Here is a 25,456-nt window from a genome sequence, read left to right as displayed (position 1 = left end):
GATGATCTCCTGATAGCCAAAGCTGATAGTCAAGAGACTCCTGGCTAACACTGTGAAAGCACTCATTCTCCCAGGAGAGAAATGGCTCCTGAGAGAGCGCTACTCAATCCAAAAAGCAATGCATGGTAAAGCATGTCCTCCATTACGCTACAAAGGTGAGAGTCCAGGTTTCCAGGGAGGAAATGGACTTGATTTCTTCACCGCGTAAAACAAACAGCCTGCTCCCTTCTTTAAGCTGTGTGCTTAACCTTGAAGTTAATGGTTACACACGGTGTGAAAGACCGGAGGGCAGGAGAACCGAGCAAACAGCGGGAGAAGACAGAGAGAGCACGTGCAGAGCGGCATCCATGAACCTGGTCACTCAGTCCAGGAAGCTTTCTCCCACCAATGCCCGTGTAATATGATACAGGCAGATTGTGTGACGTTCCATTACCTTGGAAAGTTCACAAGTGTGGACAACACAGGCCCTATGGCCGTGGCTGTTAAGGTAGCCACAGAAAAGAGGGCATGTGAAAATTTGAGGGGAAGAGACATCGCTGACGGGGGAGGAGGAAGGAGACAGAAAAAGGGGGTGCAAACGTGAGCGCGTTAATGAAAGAGAGAGCAGGGCGGAGGGAGACCAAGAGGCCTCAAAGTGATGAGACGAGCAAAAACGAAGAGAAGCGTTACACACTTCCCCTCGACCGCCTGCTCTGGGAAGCCCAGCACCACCACCTCAAAGCAGCGGCCTCTGCGCTCGGGCCCCATACACCCAACCCCACCCCCCGTCCCCCGCTACACCCCGCTGGACCTCCACCTCCGCTCCATCCTTAAAGGGGCAGTCCACTTTCAGGAGCTTTCTTTAATATCATTTCCGTGCATTGGAAGCCATTTTAGATGCACCTTTCTGAGGACCTGCAGGCTTTAAAATGTCTGGTATGGGGGTCAATAACGGGTTCATGGTTTGTGTAACTCCAAAGCCAGCAGGTCATCAGAAACTAACGTAGACATCTAAAATACAATTTATCATATATAAAAACCTGCCTGGACCAGTTGGAAACATCCACAAAAACTGAAACAACAACGCGCGAACGATATACAAAAACCCCAGAAGGCAAAAACAATCCCTTTTAAGTTCCAATCCGAGTGCTGCCCGCATCGTTTGTTAACAAAAGTAACACAGAAGACGCGAAACATCGCACAAATCACACTGCAAACAGACAGCCTAATCTCTCAACGTGTTATTTTGGCTAGGATGACGTTAGCGGTGGAACGACTGTGCTGTGTCCCCTAATTCCTGCCTTCTCCCTTTCCCGTTCTACCAGTCTTGTTTCTCCCTCTCTGGTCTCATCACTTTGTTTTCCCTGCAGATTTGTTCCATTTGTTTTCTCCTCCCTCTGTGGCGGCTGTCTGATTCGCTCCCTTTCCGTCCCTCTTTAGCCAAGAAAGTGGAAAACGCAGCAACAAGATTACCAGAAAAAATTGCGTGTGTGTGTAAACGCGCCCGCACGTGCGCAAGACGAGAGAGACGGCGAGGTAGCCGAACGCAGCTCAGCGGGCAGAAGGATGGCGGCGTACGTGCACACGCACAAACACGCCGCACGCGCGTCTCTCCAGCGCGTCGATGCAGCGAGATGCGTACAGCGGCGACAGTTGCCACAGGCCGTACCACCTCGCTTGTCGTTCAGCGTTAAGGTCTCTCGCCACCCCCCCCGCCTTCCGATTGCTCTTCTGCCCGTTCTGCCCGTTTCGCCCGTCCTCCCCGCTGCGATCATTCTTCTCTCTGACCTTTCGCTCTCGCTCGCCCGTTTTGTCACCGCGTGAGCGTTTTTCTGTCCTCGTCTCGGTGTCTTCACGGAGGTTTTGTTCGACAAAAAAAAAAAAAGAAAAGACCACGGGTAGCATGACAATGAAGCGGGCCAGACGTGAACGGGAGCAGCCGCCACCCGGCTCGACTTTCCGCCGCGCAAATTGGAGCACTTTAGAGCGAAATTTCCCAAACCTGACAGCCGCATCAATCACGGGGGATTCAACGCTTTCCCCACAATTTTCTTTTGATGAAAAACAGCAGCACATCGGCCAATCCCGCGCACAAGAAAACATCTGCATTACATTATTTATCAGCTTAACGGGGGCTATTTATGCCCTTGTAAAATGCTACACGTTGCCTAATGTACTTATGCAGCTGAGCCTCAGCTCCAGCGTTGGAGGGGGAAGTGCTTTGTTAGCTGCCTCTCCTCCTGGGATCCGACGTGTTGATGTAGTGTCTACATTCATTCAGGTACTGGGCACGAGCTCAACACAAAGTGATAAAACGCGTTCGCCCGTCAGGGTTTCGGGAGCGTAGAAAGCGCGCAAGCACTTCTGTCGTTCGGTTCGTTCCTCCTCCCACGGTTTGGACCCGGAACCATCCGGGCTTGGGGGGGGTCCGGAGCGCTGACCGCTGGCTTATAAAACCGGGTTCATATGACCGTGACGCCGTGAGAGATTGGGTAAGGGCGACGGCTAGCGCACAAGAGGGAACCAATTTGCTGACCAACACCGTCCACTATTTCAGAAAAAGTGAAAGCCGAGCGCGGTCGATAACCACCTCGGCGACCATCAGGGTGCCTTATCAATCAGCCCATCAGCCTCTTAATCAATTATAAAGAGATCCACATTACCACACCGCCGGCTGAACGGCTGCATTTAGCGCTGATCGCAGCACTTCAGCCGGGCTCCAGCACTTGAGCTACGTCTGCATTCAAAACATCACGCTTCCTGCAATTGCTCTCAAAGTTGCTGGTCCATCAAATCCTTTATATACTGTAAAAATCTTTGCTGCGGTAAAGACGAGAGCTTATAAGCCAAATTATTTCTGCCTAGCAGTTACATACGATGAGTCAACATATAAACTATGCATTAAAAAAAATATATATTTTTTTAATGAATCAACTGCATTCAGCGAGCTGACTAAGCAGGAGCCTGAATATTCATGCGCCGCTCGGCGTCGACGCGCCGAGCCGGGCCGAGAAAAGGAGGAAGCGGCCTACCTTGACGCCGCGGACGCGGAACTCGGCTAGCGCGCGGTTCATCTTCGCGGCGGCGGTGGGCAGGTCTTTGCCGCTGGAGATGACTTTGACCAGCAGCGAGTCGTAGTGCGGCGAAATGACCGCTCCTTGGAACGCGGACGCGCTGTCCAGTCGGATGCCCATGCCCTCTCCACTGCGGAAGACCTGGGGGAAAGAGAGAGAGAGAGAGAGAAAGTGAGAAGCCATTTACCGATCCATGCAAAACGTCCATTACAGACTGTTAAGAAAGTGATTACCACAGACAATCAGTGTGTGTGTGTGTGTGTGTATGCATGAGTTCATGCCCGTGTGTGTGTGTGTGTGCGCGCATGCGCGTGTTTCCAACAAAAACAACCCCTCCAAAAAAAACAAATTGGAGGGATGCGGAATGGACACGGTTGGCTTATGTTTTATTAAAATCCATTGATTTGGGAGAGAACAGACTGGCACATACATTTGAGGGCAGCCAGCTGCCACTTCCTTTCAGTCTGCCACCCAGCAGCTGAGCGGTGCATGGCTCTGCAGGCCTTCAGATGCCACACAGTTGGCGCAGGCAGACTGCACACACCTGATGCATGAGGAGGGATGCGGTCGTGCAACAAAGAGAAACGGGAAATACACGGCTGGCTGAAGAGCCCTCTCTTCCGGGAAGATTCTGGGGCCAATTATGCCCTACCCCAGCGAACAGGCCAGAGGCTCCACAGGCACGGACGATTCCGTGCCACTGCGCTGAGAACCAGCGCTTTAGCTAGGCGCGCCACCAGAAACCCGACGGGCTGTCGACCCACGGGCTCCAACAAGCAGTTATACCCCCGCGGCGCAGAACCGAGTGTCTGTGTCAGAAATGTGTCGCACGGGTCAGTGAAAGGTGTCTGAAACGGGCAAACCGCACATCGCATGACAAGCCTTTACACTAAGCGGAGCGAGATCAGCCGTGTGAGAACGCAGCTGTGTGCGACAGCGCAGGAGGAATAAGGAATAACCAGCGAGCGCACACTGGCATACTGACGCGCTGTCCCCCATACCCCCGTGTCGCCTTGAAACCTGTGGGCACCCTTCGGGGTTGAGAAAAAAGCAAGAACGAAGGGACAGGTGCGGCATTAATAATTAAAAACGGTGGTGTCAGTTCACACATGCACGGTATTCTGATCTAACAAGCCTTACTCTCTCTCTGTCTGTCTCAATCTCTCTCTTTCATTCTCTCTCTCTCTGTCTCTCTCACCTGATCTTCAAGGGGTTCATTTCTAGAAAGCAGGACTGACAAGAACACCAAAGAAAGAAGGCAGAAAAACAATGAACAATGGGGAGCTCTGGAGAGTCACATCACCTGCAATGAGTGTCAGAGCAATTGTCCTTCTTAGCCTTCTGTCAACAAACATCGAATCCATATTATTTTCCACAAATAATTTGTCAAACACCATCAGACAATCAAGAAAGTCACATCTAAAAACTAATCTAAGCTCTCACTAAATCTCATCTTTCTGCTCCCTCTTTCCGTCTTCATCACTTGCTTTACCAATTTCTTCCCATCCCACTGATCCCAGACCAATTACTATGACAAGGTTTATTTCAATGGGCTGAAAAATAAAGCAGCGGCGATATAATGAACAGACATCCATTTTTATAAAAGCGAAAGGGTTTCTAATCCCTGAGTGTCCTGTCCACGCAGGTAAATGTGAAAAAGCAAATTACTTAGACGCTGCAATTTTTCTGTATTAATGAGCACAGCGAGATTTACGGTAAACACACCCGGGCTGGTTCCCAAAACAGATACAAACAACGTTAAAATACATTAAATATCCCCCAGGGCCATGTGAATCCTCAGCACTTCCTTAGAAAGAAGTCCAAAACCATTTGAAAATTAATCCTGGGTCTCTCAAAAACACTCTAAACGCTTTTGTGCGGAGTAACCCGGTAATTTCTCCTGATGCTCTTCATTTGTTTAATTATTTTAAACTTATTAAAATTTTCAAGTGGATCTGATATTAACCCGAAAAGTTGTGTTGGAGGAAAAAGAAATGATAAGGTTAAGCATCGATTTAATCAGGCAAAGCCCAAGGCAATTTGTAACTCGGTTGTACCGTCATAAGTGCCATTGTATCAGAGGTGGAATCCAAAACACGTTTAATTGAAGCTATTAGGATGCATCATTTCATTCATTTTCTGTTTTCATTAGAAAAGCTACTCTGATCAATTTTCAGAACCACCCACCAGGCAAATGAGCGCACAGCAATAAACAAGTGAACTGATGTCAACCCGCTTAGGAAAGAACCGTTATCTGAGCGGCTTTGTTCAATTAGGATGCCTTGCAAGTCGCCTCGAGAAATCCGCACCTACCAGGCTCCTCCAGACCACAGCCGAGACCTTTCAGGGAAGAAACGGGCCCCACTAAACAACAGAAATCATAAAAATCGTCCGTACACTCGTAACCCGCAACGGTACTCGCTCAACGAGCCAGTCCCGGCCCTTAATACCCAGATTCATCATCCGGAAGTAATGCCGGGAGAAAAATGCCTGTCCTGAGGACGGTTTAATTTCCCGCTCTTTTCTCCTGGGCTCATTCAGAGCTGGCGCGGCGTTGCCGGCAGCGCATCCACTCTCCTAATTAAAACCGATCCCGAGTTCTGGTGGCAGGCGGGCCTCGCACTCTGTTTGTCTACCGCCGGTCGCGGTCAATTAATCACTCGTCGGATGTACCCGCGAAAGGGGGGGGGGGGGGCAGATTAGTTCTGTTTCCGTTGATTGAGAGTGAAGCTGCTCCTTCTCGTGTCTCCCTCCCTTTGTTGTTTATTGCAGACGGCCCTCTCTTTCTACCTGAACGAGCCGGTCACGGCATTCTGGCTCCACTGCTGGGTACAGCTCTAATCACAACAAGATGGAACAGAGGCCTTATAAAAGCATCCTCTCCTCTCCTCTCCTCTCCACTCCCATCCTCTCCATTTTCTCCTCTCCTCTCTTCTCCTCTCCACTCCTCTCTACTCCCCTCTTCTCCACTTCTCTCCTCTCCTCTCCTATCCCCTCCTCTCATCTCCTCTCCCCTGAACTTATCTCCAGTCCTCTCCTCTCCCCTCCTCTTTTCCCCAATTAAAACAGGAGCTATGTATGAGACCGGCGTGTCTTTGTGGGAGTCACCAACCTGCGAGTAATTCCTAATGATCACAAGACAGCTCTCTTTCCTCATTAGGAGCACCTGGTACAGGTGAACCACTCTACTGTGAAACTATTAATTTCATCTGCTTCACATGGTGTCACGGATATTCAAGCTACAGGAGGAAATAAATGGCACAAACAGTGGTAGAGGAGCATGTTAGGGTTTCTCATTATTAAAAAGGACCTTGTAAGAGGTCCCACTTACTGTTGATCTAGAGTTTTGGCATTTAGTCTTGAATACCGAACTGTAATTTTCTCCTTCAGACTTCAGAGACAATGTGCCGTTGTTAAGTTATTTCTTTATTAATTACCACAACTGAAGTAGATTGCACCAGTTTGGAACCGGTTCAGCCCATGGAAATGAAGGTTCATTTATTTAACCTTGTTATGGATAATTACATGTATCTGATTAATCACGCCATTAGTCTGTTTAGAACAGTAATGGCATGGAGTTTGTTTTACCTCTCCAGTTTAAATTTCAAGTCATTTAAAAAGTTTTCAGGTAAAAAAAAAATAAAAAAATTAAAAAAAAACTTTTGATGATACATGGATTCCGGGCTGCAAGAAAAATTAATTCTCTGCTACAAATCTTCAGAGGTTGGTTTCCTCACATTTTAATATTCTCATGAACTGCGCGTTAAAAGTGCCACCTGTGTGGCCCGAGGGGACCTGTGACATCGCTTATTACCATATGGCAGAATGCCTGACAAATAACGCGCCGACAAAATGCCTGACAAATCAGTACACTGAAGAGCAAGGCCTCCCCTGCCCCAGGCTAATGGCAAACTGCAATGGCCGTGAGGAGCGAAGATGAACAAGCCCGGAATGAGCCCTGCTACATACCCCGTGGGGCCTGCTACAAAGTCCCACCGCAACCTCGGATTAACAGCGGGCATCGATTTACACGATCGACGTCGAAGCATCAATGTGAGCTCTGTGGCCTGAGAGGGGCTCAGCCCCACAGCCCGGATGGCCAAATCTCCAGACCACAGCATGCAGTTAGCAACCTGAGCCCTTTACGTTCTACATTATACACAATTATCCTGGAATCGAATAAATGAATGCGAAATGAGAAACATAGTGTCTTCCTGGTCCCGAAAAGGGGTGACATGACAGTTGGCAACTTCAAGAACTGGGGCAGCACTGGTGTCATCAGCAGGCGGTAGATTAGACAAATTGGCTTTCCTCTGCCACCCATAGCAGAACAACTGGAAAAAAGCCAATACCATTTACACCCTTACAATGATTGACACCTCGGGTGAAATTCATGCAAGTCTTGAATTGCTTGACGTCTAGGAATTAATACCAATGTGAAATGTGTGAAATGTCCTGGTGTGGGCATGCTCACCATGAGACAAGACCCACATGAGTGTGCATTTGCATGTATGTGTGTGTGTGTGTGTGTGTATGTGTGTGCCTGTATTTTCTTTATATGTGTGTGTTTGTGTTTGTGCGCCATTCCCCAAGCATGAGGTGTCTGCTCATCCATGGTCACCATAGCAACCAGACAATCCAAGATGGCGGCCTGCCAATCTATTACTCCCTCCCTCCATCCCTTTTTCTCCATTTCCCATTAAACGCATCATCCCTTTTTCCAAAGTAGGTCATTGTACCTACATAGCTCCCCAGCCTCTCGGTCTCTCTGATCGCACTGCAGTATCTCTTCATTATCCAGCAATCCTCCCCCTTCCCTCCCCTCCCCTCCACCCCTCTCCCTCTCTCACCCCCCTCTCTCTCTCTGCCCAACTGCTTCTCTCGGTGCATTCCCTTTATTCATTTCCCCCAAAGTTGAAGTTCAAATGCTTTATCAGCTTGACAAGTTGAACCAGCGCTACCACAGCTACTGTGCACTGAAAAATACATGACAAGGTGATGTTGAGTGTGCTTTCATTACTAAACCCCAGCCTTTCTGGCTGAGATTCAACAACTTGATCTTTCTTCCCCTCTTACTTTTACTCCATTTTCAAGCTCTCCCTCCCAAAACAGAGGGACAAAGTTTGACAGATGAGCACATCTTTATCATTTTCAACCCCCGCTCTCAGCCTCTTGTATGTAGATTATATTTGTAGCTTATTTCCACAGAGTCTTCCTCTCTATACCTCCCACCATACCACACTTTGTCTCACACCCTCCCTTCAACTCTCTCCATTTTCCGCCCTCCCTCTCTCAGTTGGATGTGGTCTGGCGGCAGGAACAACATTTTTCCGCAGAGCCACAGCTGTGACCCGCACAACACCAAACACGTCGGTAATTAACAACATCAGCACCCCCGGTCGCTAAGAGGATTTGCCGGAGAACAGCAGCCTAGCCAGTTGCGTAACCGCTAGCGAAGCTCAAGAAAGGCGCAATGGCAAAAAATTCCACGGAGTTAAAATACGAGCGCTCAGAGAACAGAGAAGAATGTGAGGACGAGGCCTGTGTTTGGGCTCCCGCCCCGCCCCAAAATGGAGCGGGATTTATGAGCCCGACTGCGGGTGCGGCGTAGCCTGGCTAAACGCCCGCGCGAGCGACCGAGCAGCCGCAGAGGCGCGGGCGGGACGCCGCGCTCCGCATCACACCCGAAACCCCCGGGCTCGTTCGCGGGACTCTTCGCCAGCGCTCCGTCGGAACGCAGCTCTGCACAGGACTAATCCTTTCCTTCATCTCTCTCTCTCTCGTCTTCACTCATTCGCTCCTCCAGGAAGCCCGTCTATCTCCCTCCCGCCCTCCTTCCCTTATTCTTCAAACTGGAGCTCCTCGCTTCAGCTCCCAGCCTCTTGCTCAGTCTAGCTCTGAGATATGACAGCGGTTTAGCCAAGATTTTGTGTGCCAAATACGCCGCAACTTATCCCCCACCCCCAACCCACCCACCTCCTCTCTTTCACTCCCCGCTTTTACACTCCCTCCCTACTCTGTTCTTCCTAGCTGTATTCTCCTGGAGGTCTCCATTACTTTGGAACGTTTGCAGAGAAAGCCCATCTGTTTGCGCTGATAACCGCCCTCTTCCTCCCTCAGACCCTGTCGCTCACGACACACACTCCGCCGCGCATCGCAAAGCTCCGACTCAGACCGGGGGGGGGGGGGGGGGGGGGGGGGGCCAAGCAAGCCGGCGGGTAGAGTGGGACCCCGTTTGATGGAGAGGGAGCCGAGAGAGAGGGAACAGGAGAGAGAAAGAGATGGAAAAACGAGAGAGTCAGAACGAAGATGGGAGTTAATTTAGTAGAGAAACCTCCAGAGTGATTGAGATGCATCGAATGGCTGTGTCATATGCAGGGGTTTCTGCATGATCATTTCATTTTCACTTTAAATGGATAAAAAGGATGGGGAATAATAGAAATACGCAGACAACGGCAGAACACACACTCTTACACGCACGCACGCACACACACAGACAGACAGACACACACACACACACACACACACACACACACACACACACACACAACACACAAATGCATATACATGGCATCAGTGATAAGTCTGGCAATAAGCCTGAAAAAGATGCACAGATGCACAGAATTAAACAGTTGAACACCTAGAGGTTCTCCACTTCCAAACGTTGTCTGTGTGCATTAGAACCCCTTGTGCCATAAACTGAATGTTACCAAACACTGACGGAATAACATTCAAAGCTTAAGTGCCGGTGTCACAAACAGACAGACAACAGGTAAGCGGCTCTAAATCATCATTCTGGGGTCACGGGCATAACAGCCAGCACGCATTTGAATGCACCGTCCTCGTCGGGTATGTAAATGCCGTTTGCAGAAAGTCTACCAAGCAAAACGGATGATACAGCGTGTGGTTTTTAGAGACCTGGCAGACAGGCCCTCCATTATAAAAATGAAACAATGCTCATCTTTCCTCATTTGTATACACGATGAGTACCTGATGTATTAAAGCTGACACTCGGGGAGATAAGTTAGTTCACCTCGTCTCGCCCGCTGACAGGCTCCATATTCACCTCCGTCACACACCGAGCTCTGCTCTGCTATAGCTGGCTTTTGATTCCCCCTCCTCACCCGGCGGCTTTGGGTTCTTTTGAGCCGTTCGTTCCTGCAGAGCTCATCTGCAGCACACCAAGGTTGTACAGTAGGTGTGCGTCAGCATTAATAAACGGCGCTAGCCGGTGGGAAAAACACAATTTAATTTGGGTTACTTTGTTGTGCGGCGCTATTGTATTCCCTCGAGAAGTGTTCCGCGGGGTTCGTTAACTATAAAATTTGCCAAGGTCGATAGCAAAAGGGGACTTTTAAAGTAAACCATAATCACTTTTCTTTGCGTGATAAATAACAATTGTCAATTTTTATCCGAGTGTAGTTTCAGACACTTAAACCTAAATTAAATTTTGGTTGTTATTCTTTTCTTGCAATGACTGTGCCAAATTGCTTGATGAAGTATTAAAGGTGAAGCGGGCAACATCCTGCTGGATTTTCTTCACCATCAAAGGTTCTTACTGTTTTGCAATTCTGGACAACAAGTCCTCTCTCGCTGGCCGGGGCACTCTGTAATTCCCGTGCAGAGTGAGAGCATGCGATTTTTAGTGCGCTGCAGAAAGCTGCTGAGTCAGGGAGAGGACCAAGGAGACTCGGGCTCTGTAGATATTACCCTGAATTAGATCACATTACCATGGGCACACTCACACTTTGAGAAGGAGCAACGGGAGAGCAGAGAGGGGAGAAAGAGAGACAAAGGAAATATGTGGGGAGTAAGAACAGAAAGACAGATGGAGAACCTAAGGGAGGATGTGGGGTATAACAACACAGAGATTAAGGGAGGATGTGAGGTATAAGAACACAGAGATTAAGGGAGGATGTGGGGTATAAGAACACAGAGATTAAGGGAGGATGTGGGGTATAAGAACACAGAGATTAAGGGAGGATGTGGGGTATATAAACACACAAATTAAGGGGGATGTTGCATATTAGAAAATAGAGATTAAGGGAAGATGTGGGGTATAAAACACACAGACTAATGGAGGATGTGGGGTATAAGAACACAGATTAAGGGAGGATGTGGGGTATAAGAACACAGATTAAGGGAGGATGTGGGGTATAAGAACACGGACTAAGGGAGGATGTGGGGTATAAGAACACAGACTAAGGGAGGATGTGGGGTATAAGAACACAGAGACTAAGGGAGCAATTGGGGGATAAAAACACGTGGGGGAGGGGTACAGGTACTGCATTATGTTGACAGGGGGATAACAGAGAAAGAGGGGTAGAGAGGAAGAAGCATCCGCGAGGAAGAGTCAAATTAGACAAGAATGCAGGGGGAGTAAATGAACAACAGGGACCAAGGAATGCAGAAATAATAATAGAGGGAAGAAAATGAGAAAATTACTGAGAATATATGGGGGGAGGGAAGGTAGTGAGGAAGCTACATAGGTATAGAGGGTGAGGATAGAGTGAGAGAGAGAATGACAAATATAAAGTGAAAGAAGGAGGGGAGAAAAAAAGCAGGGAAGCATATATAGAGAGATACTGAAAATCTCGTTTAGAATAAATGTGTTAGAGAAGAAGCAAGACAAAGGGGAAATGGAGGGAGGGAGAAATGAACAGTGACAAACAGAGGAGAGGAAGGAGATAAAGAAATGGAGGAGGACAAAATTATTTTCAGAGAGAAAACAAAATGGAAAATGAGAAAGCGAGAAAACAGATCAGCAGCAGAGAGCGCGAGAGGTCAGGAGGATGGAAGGAGATAAGATAGGAGGAGAGGAGCACTACCGAATGAGCAAGATACCAAAGGAGGAAGCGCACAAGAGGGAAGGAGAATGGGGTAAATGCCAAGGAAAGATGGGTTAAGAACAACAGATACACTAAAGCATTTGTTTTCCATTTGGGTCAGTGTTATAGAGAAGGGGGGGGGAGAAGAGATAACGAATTCACAAAACAGACCCGGCTTGTTGAATACATTACATTTGATAAAACGGAATGACCTATTAGAGTTTTCCACACACTGAGAGCATGCTTGGGTGTGGGGTGGGGTGTGGGGGATGAAGGAAGAACGAGGGAGGATACATTTCTTATTTCAGCCCAAATCAACAGATAGGAATTTTCCAATTTATTCGGGGACACCAGACAAGATTTTGTTTTCAGAAAGAAAGTGGTTTTCCACATCTGCCTCAAATGGCCAGTACTGCAGCTGTTCTGAGTGTATTACAGTACCCAAAGGCATGGCAAAGGTCTCTATGCCTGTCGTTCTGTGTAATGGCCTGCCTCCTGGAAAATAACATTGGATGCGGGCATTCAAAGACACACACACTGTACATGCGCACACACATTTTTCTCTCTGGCATACAGTAGACACACATACACAAGCACGCACGCACGCACGCACACACACACACGCACATACGCACGCATGCGCACACACAGGTACACACACACACACACACACACGCAGTGATACTGCCCTTCTGACACACGTTAGATTCCATCAGTAGTGCCCTTTCTTCCCTCTGAGACCGTGCCCTTTAACTTCTTGCTGAAAATTAATGGACAGACACACGCACACACACACACACACACACACAAACAAACAGACACCTACATATGCGCAAACACACACAGGCACACATACATGTGCACGCAAACGCAGTATGTGCGCAAACAAACAAATGCACAGGCGTGCAAAGGAACACTCACATGTGCATGCGCACGCAGTGCTCTCTTGCACAGACGGTAACGCGCGCTGACAAACACGCGCGTCCAGCACACACCCACGTGCACGCACGCCCTCACACAAACGCAAGTACAGCTTCTTGTAAACCTCCAATTAGAGGAAAAGGAGGGGGTGTACCGCGTGCCGCTGCGCTCTAAATGCACAGAGAACGAGGGAAAAAATGCCTTGCGTCCGAGATGCAGGGGCTAATTTGCCCATATAATTACCGCCGTACATGGAGCCGAGCGGGTGAGAGGTGGGAAGCGGAGAGCAGAGGGAGACCAGAGGGGGGTGAGAAGAAGAAAGAAAAGAGTACGATCATGAGAAAAGGGAAGCAGAGACAAAGGTGTAAGACTGCATGAGAGGGGGGATTAGAAGAGGGCGGGGAGGAGGGAGGGAAAGAGAAAAGGTGGGGGGGGGGGGGGGGGGGGGGGGGGAAATGGCAGAGGGAGACAGAATGAAGACAGAGCATGGATACAGGGGCCGCCCGGGAAGATTTACGGAACACTGTCTAACAAGCTCAGACACGTTCTTCACCTTTTCGTTCACCCCTCCTTGCCTTCCATTTCCCATGTTTCCCCCTGTTCTCCTACTACACCCACCCCCCCCCCCAACCCCCACCCCCCACCCCCCCCACTTCGCACTCCTTGACCCTGCTCCTCAATTCTGACAGGATAGTATTCAGACTGTAAAAGGCACAGAGAATGACAATGTCCATCCCCTAGCCCCTGCTGCCACGGCAAGGCAGCGTAAACAAGCCAGCACACATCCCGCATGACACACGTTCCTCCATTTTAATTCGCCTCCAAATCCGGCAGGTTTCAGTCTGGGGGCTAGACGCGCGCGTGTACAGTGCGAATAAATAAGGGGGAGACGACGGGACATCTGACACCCAGGAAGAGTGAGAGGAGTGAGTGGCTGCATTGAGCCGGAGTGCGGATTAATATGGAGGTCCTCACACAGTCCCCGCCCCCCCCACACCCGCCACCTGCCTTTCAAAGCTTTCTAAAAACCAAACGCCGCTCACCCGCCATGAATAATGCATCATTAATTTGGGGACGCCCCTGCATTGGGGATGCTCTCATGTGCTTTTACAGCTGTGCCTACAAATTTACACTGCCACACAGCTCCATATTTACTCACTCTCTCCCCACCCCCCCTCTCTCTCACTCACACACACACACACCTATACTGTATGTAAAATGCCTGATTGTCTGGATAGATACACATATGTATACATAAATACGCAGATGAATGCGCACATACATTCACTGTAGAGTTATACTATTAGGGAGAGGGAGACTTTTCTCTCTCTCATATTGTACATACACACACAATTTTCTCTCTGTCATACTAAAGACACATACACGCAATCTCTATTTATCTTTCTGATGCTGTACATGCACATGCACAGACAATCTATCTTTTTCTCTCTCTCTCACACTACATACACACAAATTTCACTGTCATACTGTAGGCATATACACACACCCACACACACATGTGCACACACACACACACGTACACACAGGGCCGGCCTTAGGATTTTGGTGGCCCTAAGCAAATCTGTTCGAGGAGGGGGGGGGGGGGGGGGGGGGGGGGGGGGGGGGGGGGGTTCGCTTGGTAAAGTCCTTCTTACATTACGTTGTTATGAAATGTTCAGTTGCCGTTCCGTTTAAAATTAATACCGCTAGTTCCGCGACAGGGGATGAATAACGTAATTGCAAAAATAACGTTTTTCACCTTAGATAAACATTGGATCGTGTGGCCCCCCCCCTCGTGGTCGTGTGTCCCCACCCCCAGCGGTTGTGGCCCTAAACAACCGCATAGACCGTTTACGCCACGGGCCGGCCCTGCACGCACACACACACACACACACACACACACACACACACACAGACACACACTAAGTGAAGGAAAGGCAGTCCTACGTGTTCAAGCATGCAGAACCTTCAGAGTCCACCTCCCTACCCAAGGGCTTTGAAACATGTAATAATTTGCTACCTGGGGGTCAGAAGTGAGAGATCAGGACACCGGGGCCACAACCTCTTTACAACAGCTGGCAGCTCCAAACCGCAGTGGAAATTCGCGGAGGAGCCGGCCGCTCTCAATCTCTCCATCTCTCTATCTGCGAGGTTTAATTTCAGCCCATCCTGATTCTATTCCCCGAGACTTATCGCTACTGAGATCAGCATCATCGGGGGGGGGGGGGGGGGGGGGGGGGGGGGGTTTGCCATAGCCACACAGATAGTGACCTCGGCTAATCCCTTTCTCTCCCTCTCGCTTTATCTCCATCCCTCGCTTGTGGAGCCCCGTGAATTATTTCTCACGGTTTCAACACTGACCGCCAGCGCGCGTTAGCAGGCGCCACCTAGCGCGTTTGCGCCCCTAATTACAACAGGGTCCGTGACCACCCCCCCCCCCCCCCCTAAGCGCCGGTGCAGGGAGAAGATTGGAGAGGGAGGTGGGGGGGGAATTGTGGGGGAAGGGGGGGGAGGTGGCAGAAGCCGAAAATCAGATGAGGGTGTGTCATGGTCTTTTTTTTTAGGGAGCAGGTTTTCATTGGGAACGTGATGAATGTGGGTGTCAGGTCACAGTGCATTGGGTATGTACGGGGCAGCCAGCTGTGGCCTAGCCGTGTTCAACAGAATCTCACCAGCCTCCCTCGCCAGAAAATTGCTTTAACCCTCTGCTAGTCGGGTCCCTAAGATCCCCCCCCCGCCCCCCCGCCGTACACGTACACACCGCCAAGAGGCAGGCTCTGCGCCTTGAAAACAAATGAATGCAGGAGCAGCGACAGTGACAACTTCAGCAGCGCTTTCAAGAGATGCACACTGTACAGAAACACCCCCAAAACAGACAAAAAGACGCTCGGTTTTACTATGCAGTCTCTATAACGTTACAGCAGCGTCTTTACAGTTTCCCAGAGTTAGTCTGAGACGTCCTGTCACAGAATTAGGCCCCCTGTGTGTGTTGCAAATGACTGCGGTCTGTTTAACGAGAACGTAGCCACGCCGCGCCGCGCTATACCTCTGCGGAGGCAAGAAATTGTATCTTCATGCTGCTGACACACAAAAACCGTTATCTAGTTTCCCTCCCGCCCCCCCCCCCCCTCCTCCCCCCTTCCCCTCTCCTTCCCCCCTTCTCTCCCAACCATAATCAACAACACTTACAACACATGCTATTACGTACGTAAGGGGAAGACAGTGATTTTCCGAGCCGTTTGTATAATGTTTTGCCTGTTGAACCCGTGAGAGCCAGCCCTCCAGAAGCGCCCGCCGAAATCTCCCGCGGCGAAGCCCCTCGTTCACAAAGACCCCCCTGACACAGAGACCCGGGGGGTCCACGCGGGAGTCCATCAAGGAGACGACTGCGAGAAGCCCCGAGCTTCATCTGCTAATCAATGCAATCACTTTATCGCACGCTAGCATTTCCCGCGCACTACTGCCTTTTTTTTCTTGACCAATTATGAGCCATTAGGAGTGATTATAAAAATCACTGTCGATATTTCCGCGGCGATACCATTCCGTTGGAGTGTTTACTAATTCATAACCGGTGGTTACTGGGGGGCTTTTTAGTGTCACGATGTCCGCCTGTTCTATCACCGGAGTCGTCTCCCGTTTGCATCAGCATATCGTTAAGGTGACTGATAAAATGAGCACAAATAAAGCGCGACGCTACATAAAACACCAGCTGCTCCTCCATAGTCGAAGGCAAAGAGATAACAGCCATTTCATCAATCAGTGTGAAAAATGTACACTTTGCGGACTGAACTGGGTTCAACTGTGTCTACTTCGGAAGATTGAGTTTTCCGATACTGAAACAGACCGTTTCGGAATACCTACATAAAGATGTTGTTTCGACTGTTTTCGTGTAAACCAACACACAGCAGAATCTAATTGTTGTCGAAACTCCTGTAATTCAATAATGCAATTTACGCAAAACAAGAATAAAGAAGTTACAAGATGTTCCCAACAACGTCCATCTTCATCAACCAGATTTGCATGTGTATTGCGTATGTACCATGTTTTCTACAGCACTGCACAATATTAACAAAACTACAACTACGACTAATGATAACATTGAAACTATTTCAGGCGGCATGCACAGGCCACAAATCAGTCACTGCCAGCCTGCCTAATTTAGTCCGTTTCGGACAATCGCCCCCAGAGAAAGAGGCAGAGGAACAAGGAGAAAACCATTCAAAACAATAGGTGCACCCTAATAAAGAAATATAGACACGGATTCACAGAGCATATCCACTGTACCCGGCATTGACATTCCTCACATCGCCCCGGCAACACAGCGGGGGCGGGGAGGGGGGGGGGTGGTGAGACGTATAAATGCTACAACTTAACCGATTTGAGCAGACGACCTCCTCTAACCTTCCTCCCTCTCTCCCTGTCTCGCCGCTCATTTGATATTTCCTCGGCTGGGCCCGAGCCAGAGCTGCAGCCGGAGGAGCACCGGTCGTTTCGCGCGCCCCCCGCGCCCCGTGCCCCCCGCGCCTCCGAGCGGTCGCCGTCGCCGTGACAGACGCGGTGAAGAGGAGGACCGCGGTGGCCCTTCGTCCCCCCCCGGCCCCCTGGCCCCCGCCTCTTAATCACGCTCTCTATATTTATAAGGCAATACAGTCTCCCTGACAAAACATATCCATTTCCTTCCCCCCCCCCCCCCCCCACCCCACCACCCACCACCCATATATTATTCATGTGTGTATTCTCGCAGTGCAGCGTTGTCGTACAAGCCGCCGAGCGGCACGACGGACGCCGCATCTGCCCACGACGGTCGCCACGGTGGCGTGGCCGACCCTCTCCGCCATCGCGGAGCCTCGCCTCTTCCCCCCCCCCCCGGTCTTTTCCCCGATTCGGCGCATGCAGTGTCTCCCTCCCTCATTCCACCATCCTCTCAGCTGTCCTCCTCCACTCAGCCTCTCTTCTCCTCCCCCCCCCTCCCTCCCTCTCTTCCACAGCAGCATATGCTTTGCATGTTAATGAGCTGAAGCACCTCGCTCTGTGGCAGTCGCATGCCGCTCTTCCCTCTCTCAATCTCCCTCACTTCCAGCTGGACTGTTAAGCTCCTAACACCCCAAAATCCCACAAGCAGGACAAGGTGAGCCCAAAAGATTGTGGTGCCCATGGTAAAACTGGAAGCCTCTTTACATCTTCTTGTCAGTCTCCAACTTCATAATGTTTTAATTTTTAATATTAACGTTTACAAAATTTAACAGAGAATATTAAATTAATTGAAGTACGTTATTGATGTATTAAATATTTTATTAATTAAACAAATTCATTTGCTGCAATTTTTTCCACGTTGGTCTCCATTATTTTGGGCATATGTCACGATTAAAAGAGTTATCGCGTAATAATAAATAGGAGGACAGCACACATTGATAAATGATATTTTTATTCCCAGACTAAAATGTTATGGGTTAGAGTATTCCCTCCCTCTCTGTCTCCTCTCCTCTCCCTCTCCCTCCATCTTCAGAAGAGCAGATAGGGGATGTCTGCATATTTATTAGCTCATCACATGTACAGCGTGCATGCTGGGAGGAAGGAGAAAATTCACCCAATACCGTCAGCAACCCTCCTGTCACCTCCTTGGCTCCCCCAATTCCTCCCCCCTCCCCCCTCCCCCCTCCCCCCGTAATGCCTGCCAGCGGCTCCCCACCGGAACGAGGAAATCTTCAATTCAGAAGGGGGGGGGCCGAGACCACCCCCACCCACCTGTTTGCCATTACCGTGCCTCTCCGCTACGTATTTCAATTTGCCACAGGCTTGCTCCCTGTCTCTGTCTGCGCGTAGCGCGGCTGCAGCGAAGAAGCAAAGAAAAGCGATTTCTTCAAGCGCAGCACCTGAAAAAGGTTCGGACGGGGGCGGGGGTGGGGGGGTGAGCGAAAGGCGAACAGCTGCGCTTAGCCTTTGAGTCACGCCGGCCCGCTCTTGATTTTGGACCCCGTTCCGGCGCTCGCTAACGGACGCGTGGCTACGTGTCCGAGCCCGCGGGAGGGAGCCGCGTTTGAGAGGCAGGCAGAGACCCGTCTCTATCCCCTCTCGTCCCCCTGGTTGGAGCGCGTTCTCCTGGAGCATGGGACCGCCCGGGGGGGGAACCGGATCTACATGGTCTGTCTATCTATCGATCTGTCCATGAACGCATCCACAATGTATCAATCTGTCTCTGTCCGCCCGCCCGGTGGTCTGATCCATCTGTCCTGTCCCCGCCACCCTATCGCCCGTGCTCCCCAGGTACCGAGCGTAATGGAAAAGCCTCACGCCGCCAGGTTTTCCCAATCTGCAGCCAGCGCAGGCCCTGGCAGTGAAAAATCTATCCCCCACACCTCTCCCTCCATGTCCCCCCCCACACCTCTCCCTCCATGCCCCTCCCCCCACACCTCTCCCTCCATGCCCCTCCCCCCACACCTCTCCCTCCATGCCCCTCCCCCCACACCTCTCCCTCCATGCCCCTCCCCCCACACCTCTCCCTCCATGCTCCCCCCCCACACCTCTCCCTCCATGCCCCTCCCCCCACCTCTCCCTCCATGCCCCTCCACCCACACCTCTCCCTCCATGCCCCCCCCACACCTCTCCTTCCATGCCCCTCCCCCCACCTCTCCCTCCATGCCCCCCCCACACCTCTCCCTCCATGCCCCCCCCCACACCTCTCCTTCCATGCCCCTCCCCCCACCTCTCCCTCCATGCCCCCCCCACACCTCTCCCTCCATGCCCCCCCCCACACCTCTCCTTCCATGCCCCTCCCCCCACCTCTCCCTCCATGCCCCCCCTCACACTTCTCCTTCCATGCCCCTCCCCCACACCTCTCCCTCCATGCCCCCCCCCACCTCTCCCTCCATGCCCCACACACCCCCCCCCCCTCCTTCCCTCCATCAACTTCTCTCCCCAGGACTGGCTGTTCCGTCACACCAGGAGACTGTCCCTCAATCTCCACTCCTTTATCCCCATCTCTCCGGTCCCTCGTTCCCTCGCTCTCATTCGCGCTCCCCCGCCAAACACACAGATCTCATGATCTCCACTGGGAGTGTCACGGCTTGCATTATAAAGGGTCCTGAAAAAGATGTAAAACCACATTTCCCAGTGCATATCTCTTAAGCCTCTGACCCCGAAGATCAGTCACGCCATGACTTATTCATCATTTTTTTCTATTTACGCTGTTTGTCAATGCATTTTTTATTGTTTTCATATATTTTAGGAGTCGGTCAGGCTTCTATGAAAAATGCATGACAAAAGAAAGGGGGGGGGGGGAGGGGGTAATGGCACAAGCGCACTGAGTGGCTGAAGACTGCTGGGGGAGGGGCTGACAAAACGCTCAAGTAACCATTCTTCAGGGAGCCAAAGTAATTTCCAAACATCTCCCTGCTTATTTATCTTGTAGCAAGCAGTCTTGCAGCATAAAAGCACATTTCTTCCCTTCAATAAACATCATTTGTTCTTGTGTAAAGCATATTAATGCTGCCTGGCCAAAACTTTTCTAATGTATGCAGAAAGATGAGAAAATGCAATTTATGCTAAAGAGGCAAAAGGAGAGAAACGGAGGGAGCGAAAGAGAGAGAGAGTGAGAGAGTTGCATCAAAGGGCAGCCTGGAGAAGCGGACCCTCGCTTGGGGGCCACGGACAGGAAGACAAGAGCGCCCCCCCCCCCCAGGGACACACCCAGTGATCGACAGATACAACACAGCCCGAACTGCACTGTGCAGTGGGAGAGACGGAGAGGACAGAGAGGGGCAGAAGGAAGCACTCCAGTAATGGAGAGTGGCATAACTGCGGGCCTGTTTTAGCCTTTCTCTGCTGAAACTTGGTTTGGGCGGAAACCGAGCCCCAGCGTAGCCGAGCGTCCCTCAGCCCAGCGCTCCCCATCCGACGCGAGGGCGACACCAGATGGCGTGTCACGTCTAAATTAACTCCGCCTGTAAAGCGGATGAGAGCGACGCGGAAATAACCCGCTGAATAACATGAATAATTATCCGCCGTTAAAAATAACATCACAATATTGCACCTTTATCATTACGCGCTTCTGCCATTTGTGCTATTTAGAATGCAGCAAGGTCTTTTTTTCAGGCTGCTAGTCATCAGCGCTGATTCGATTACTCATCCCATTAAGAGCCATTTGGTTTTAAACTCCTGAGGATGTGCACTTGGCGGATTTGCAAGGTGGAAACGGTACGAAAGCCAAAATCCGCCGATCCGTCGATAAAAACGAACAAAACACCGGACCGGCCAACTGAGCGGGTAAGGAGGGGCCGCGGTCAGGAGCGTGAGGGATGAAAGGGGTGCAGCCGCATTTGACGGAGTGAGTGAGCACAGTGACGGAAGGGGGGGGGGGGGGTGCGGGGGGTGCGGGACGCACCTCCAGGCGGCCCGTGTCGGGCTGGAAGCCGCGGGCGGGGTCCTCGGTGGTGACGCGGCACTGGATGGCGCAGCCGTTGAGCCGGACGTTTTCCTGCCTCAGGCCCAGCTCGGTCAGGCTCCGCCCCTCGCACACCCGCAGCTGAGCATGCACCAGATCCACACTGAGAGAGAGAGAGAGAAAAAAAATATAATTTAGAGAGGTAAGTGTATATGTACAAATATGGGTATACATACTTATTTAATGTATATATTATGCATATACTATATATAAAGACAAGTATTTGTATGTCTTTATGCTGTATATATAGGGTCGGGTCTGGGGCTGCTTTTCATGGTTTGGTCCCTTAGTTCCAGTACAGGCAAATCTTAAGGCTGCAGCATACAATGGCATTCTAGACGATTCTGTGCTTCCCCAACAGATTTGGGAAGGCCCTTTCCTGTTTCAGCATGACAGTGCCCGCGGGCACACAGCAAGGTTCACATATAAATGGTTTTGTCAAGAACGATATAGAAAAACTTGACTGGCTTGCACAGAGCCCTGACCTCAACCCCATCCAACACCTATGGGATCAATTGGAAAGCCAACTGTGAGCCAGGCCTAATCGCCCAATCAGTGCCTGACCTCACCAATGCTCTTCTGGCTGAATGGAAGCAAATCCCTGCAGCAATGCTCCAATATCTAATATAAATCCTTCCCAGAAGAGCGGAGGTTGTTATAGCAGCAAAGGGTGGACCAGCTCCATTTTAATGTCCATACAGTAATTTTGGATGAGATGGTGGATGTCACATGTCCATATACTTTTGGCCATTGTAGTATACATATATAGCCCCACAGACTTAAATTTTGTGAAGGTTTTATGGTTGTTGTTGTTGTTTTTAATCCTTGCTTTGCCATCACTGTGCCAATAAAGTACCTTTAAAATTGAAAAAATAGAACCGTAATTTAATTCAGAGATTCGGAGAAGGAATAGATGCACACTGAATGTGCCAGACAGACAATGCGGTACAGGCATAGAGAGAGTCAAACACAGACGGGGGTGGTGGGGGGGGGGGGAAGGAAACAGAAAGTTCTTTGATTTGAGAGGTGGCTGGATGCTCCATTTATTGCCTGCTGGAGGTTTATGTGTCTGACAGGACACATGTTTTCTACAGCATTAAAGAATTATGTATCAAACAGATGAGGAAAAACAGATGGAAGGGGAAAAGAAAAGCTTTCAGCTCCTGGGACTGAAAGACAGAGTTAACGTGCATCAATTGTATACTGAAGACACACTTGAACCGAACGCTATACCATACTGATGTTACTCAGAAAGAACAGTACATTTACACAGGCTACATGAATATAGTGTGAGAGAGACGGCGTTAATATAGAATAAAGTCTTACTTGACACGAAACCAAATTGACATTATACTGACAGAGGATTAACACAATACATCCTACTAATAGAATTAATATGCCACTTAAGGACGCAGAAAATACCACATACACTGTGCATTGGTATGAAACAGTGCACCGAAGCACAAAGTAAAGAAGAAAGAATAGCGTACCATATACATTGTGACTGGACATTACAGAGCGCTGACTTCACAACGAGAGCGATGGTTAATAAAGTATGCAGCGCACACAGCCTGCCTGGACTGGACTGTCCATTAACACCGAACAAAGAAAGTGCATTAGTATTGCACATTAGCATCCCCAGAGAGGGAGGCAGCGGCGTGCGAGAGAGCGGGCAACATGCAAGCGCTTGGTCTGTTGCCGAGGGAGACACGCATGCACACGCGCGAGCATTCGGGGAAGTGGGTCATCTAAAACTTGTTGACTTTAAATTGCGTTCAGGAGCAGGCAGAGTGCAGAGCACTGCCAGAGAGCCATAACTGACCTGGGGAATTAGACGTCATATTGTTTCTTCTAGCAGCCATTATCCCTTCATGTTGATGTACATACTGTACCCCTGAATATTTAAGGGGTTAAGAATAGCGTAGATCACTAAAATAGTTTCTTCGGAAGGGCCGCTGGCCATTGTGTTGATGAAACACATAAAAATCACTAATGTATCACTATAAGTGTTTGTATGCTTACGGTAATTCCCTTCATTAGCAAGTCAAGGGAGAAAATGGCAAACTGCCTAGAGTTATTATCTGAATACAGAAACACGGGGGCAAGATGCACTGAACGGGAAGAAAATGCAGAAAAGCACCAGTATATTTTTCAGTATTTTCTGTATACACAGTGCAATTCTCATTTTCGGAGTAAACAATTTGCAAATTTGTGTGTGCGCGTGTCTGTGTGTCTGTGTGTGTGCGTGCGCGTGCATGTGCATGTGCATATGTATGCGTGGGTGGGTGCTTCCTGTAAACACAATTTTTAATAGCTCTCAGGCACCCTGAGACTAAATGATTTTTTATGTAAAGTATATTCTCTTTTAAATAAATAACTTAAATAATGTGTGTGTGTGTGGGGGGGGGGAACTCCTCTTTGTGTGAGTGCCTGCGGGGCTGGTAGTATTTTAATGTATTTTGAGACAGAGAAAGATAAAGAGAGAGAGGGACAGAGAGACAGAGAGGTGAGTTCTGTTTACTTTAGTCTGGGCCATAAATAATGCAGGGAATAAAGTGTGTGTCGGTGAAGTTTAAAATACACAGATAAAAAAAACAAAGACACACAGACACACAAGCATGCTAATTCATTACATCGACTGTACAAACACATCTACAGTACTGTTGATAAGTATGTGAATAAAGTTCTGCGTATGCATAAATCTACAGCATAAAGCCACTAATACCTTTATTTCATATGTTGAATGTTGATATACATACATGACAACTCACAAATATATTTAGAGTCAAATATGAATACTGCAAAAAAAGAAAATACCCTGACCATGACCACACACTACAAACACAAACACACGTGTACACATGAACACAACCACAGACATACACACACAAACACAGATGCATAAGGAGTAACAAACAAACACATCCAGCCACACACTCTCACACATATACGGATATCCCTGCCTCCCGCATCTTCAATTTTCTATCCTTAATTAATTTCATCCAATTCCCTGTTCAGAGGGAGGGGGGGAGAGAAACAGAGAGAGAGCGGAGAGAGAGACAGTGAGAGAGAGATGAGACAGGGAGAGAGGCAGAGAGAGAGAGAGAGAGAGACGGAGAGAGGTGTAGAATATAAAACGTGTTGGCCACCAGGAGTATGAAAGTGAGTTGGAGGTGGTGGTGGTGGGGGGGGGGGGGGGGGGCTGCAATGCATAAAAACCTAATGCTGAGAGGAGGAAGAGAGACGGCAGGGGGTGAGGGGTGAGCGAAAAAGACTGTATAATTTGCAAGCTGATTAGCTCCTCAGAACAAACTGCCAACATGTGAAAGCCTCCGCAGAGGCGGCTCTGAAGACGGCCTCCGGTGGGGCTGGATCTGGACGGCCGGGGGTGGGGTTGGATCTGGAGGGCCCAGATTCCCCAGACGGACAGGACTGGGACCTTGCCACGGGTCCAGAGTCCAGACACGGCTCAGCTTTCTCTACGCCTCGCCACTGTGCCGTATTTGTAGCCTACTTTCTGCTACCCTTGCGTTTGCTGTGTGTCGGTGTTTTCACCGTCTGCATGTGCTGGGAGGTTAAAGAGATAACCTTCATTTCCGGGTTTTTTTTTTTAAATTTTATTTTTATGTTTTTGATCGGTCCAGACAGCATTTCAGTGAGATGGAGGGTATTTTTTTACATGGAGGTTTCTGAGAACCAGCTGGCGGCATCCAGGTATCACGGTCTAAAGCAGGAAAACACATTTCAAGTAACTTCAAAGTAAATTCTGGTAATAAGCTCACAGACAACCACTGGAGGCATTAGCACACAAATCCAAAAAGCCCCCCGAACCAGCAAACTGTACAGCCATCAGAAAATACAGCAAACAGGCCCACCTTCACATTACAAAGTAAGAATATTCTTGTTAAAATTGACTGAAATTAATATATCAAAGGAACTCTATAATTGCAATGAAATCTCCAAGCCTGATAACAGAGCTGGACTACAACGATGGTGGCTTATATTCGTTTTAAAGGGATTTATTCATGTTAGGTAGTAGTATTTCTGCCTATACGAGTGCTTGTGCCATGCGCTCTGGATCAAAATGAAAGTTCTCCAAAGCTACCAAACCAATGCCACTACTGCAAACATTTTGGGCAAATATTGAGACATAAGATCATAGCCAAGCCAGTAAATCCGCCCTACATCCCCTGCTCCCAGTATACACAGGCAAT

General features: G+C 49.5%; 1 protein-coding gene across 3 annotated transcripts in view; it reads right to left on the bottom strand.

The window, feature by feature from the left end:
* The window catches only part of LOC118224356 (pyruvate carboxylase, mitochondrial), a 128,639-nt gene that overhangs the window by 58,343 nt on the left and 44,840 nt on the right, over positions 1-25,456 (bottom strand). For all 3 annotated transcript variants that reach the window (XM_035411814.1, XM_035411815.1, XM_035411816.1), the window contains 2 exons: positions 21,183-21,345; positions 3,012-3,194 (listed from right to left, as the gene is read on the bottom strand). In XM_035411814.1, coding sequence (XP_035267705.1) covers positions 3,012-3,194; positions 21,183-21,345 — 346 coding nt within the window. The remainder of the gene's footprint in view (positions 1-3,011; positions 3,195-21,182; positions 21,346-25,456) is intronic.

This window comes from Anguilla anguilla, chromosome 3, assembly GCF_013347855.1.
Source record: "Anguilla anguilla isolate fAngAng1 chromosome 3, fAngAng1.pri, whole genome shotgun sequence".
In the NCBI taxonomy this organism is placed as follows: Eukaryota; Metazoa; Chordata; class Actinopteri; order Anguilliformes; family Anguillidae; genus Anguilla; species Anguilla anguilla.
The sequence above is the reverse complement of the archived record's forward strand: the minus strand, read 5'-3'. Positions and strand labels throughout refer to the sequence as shown.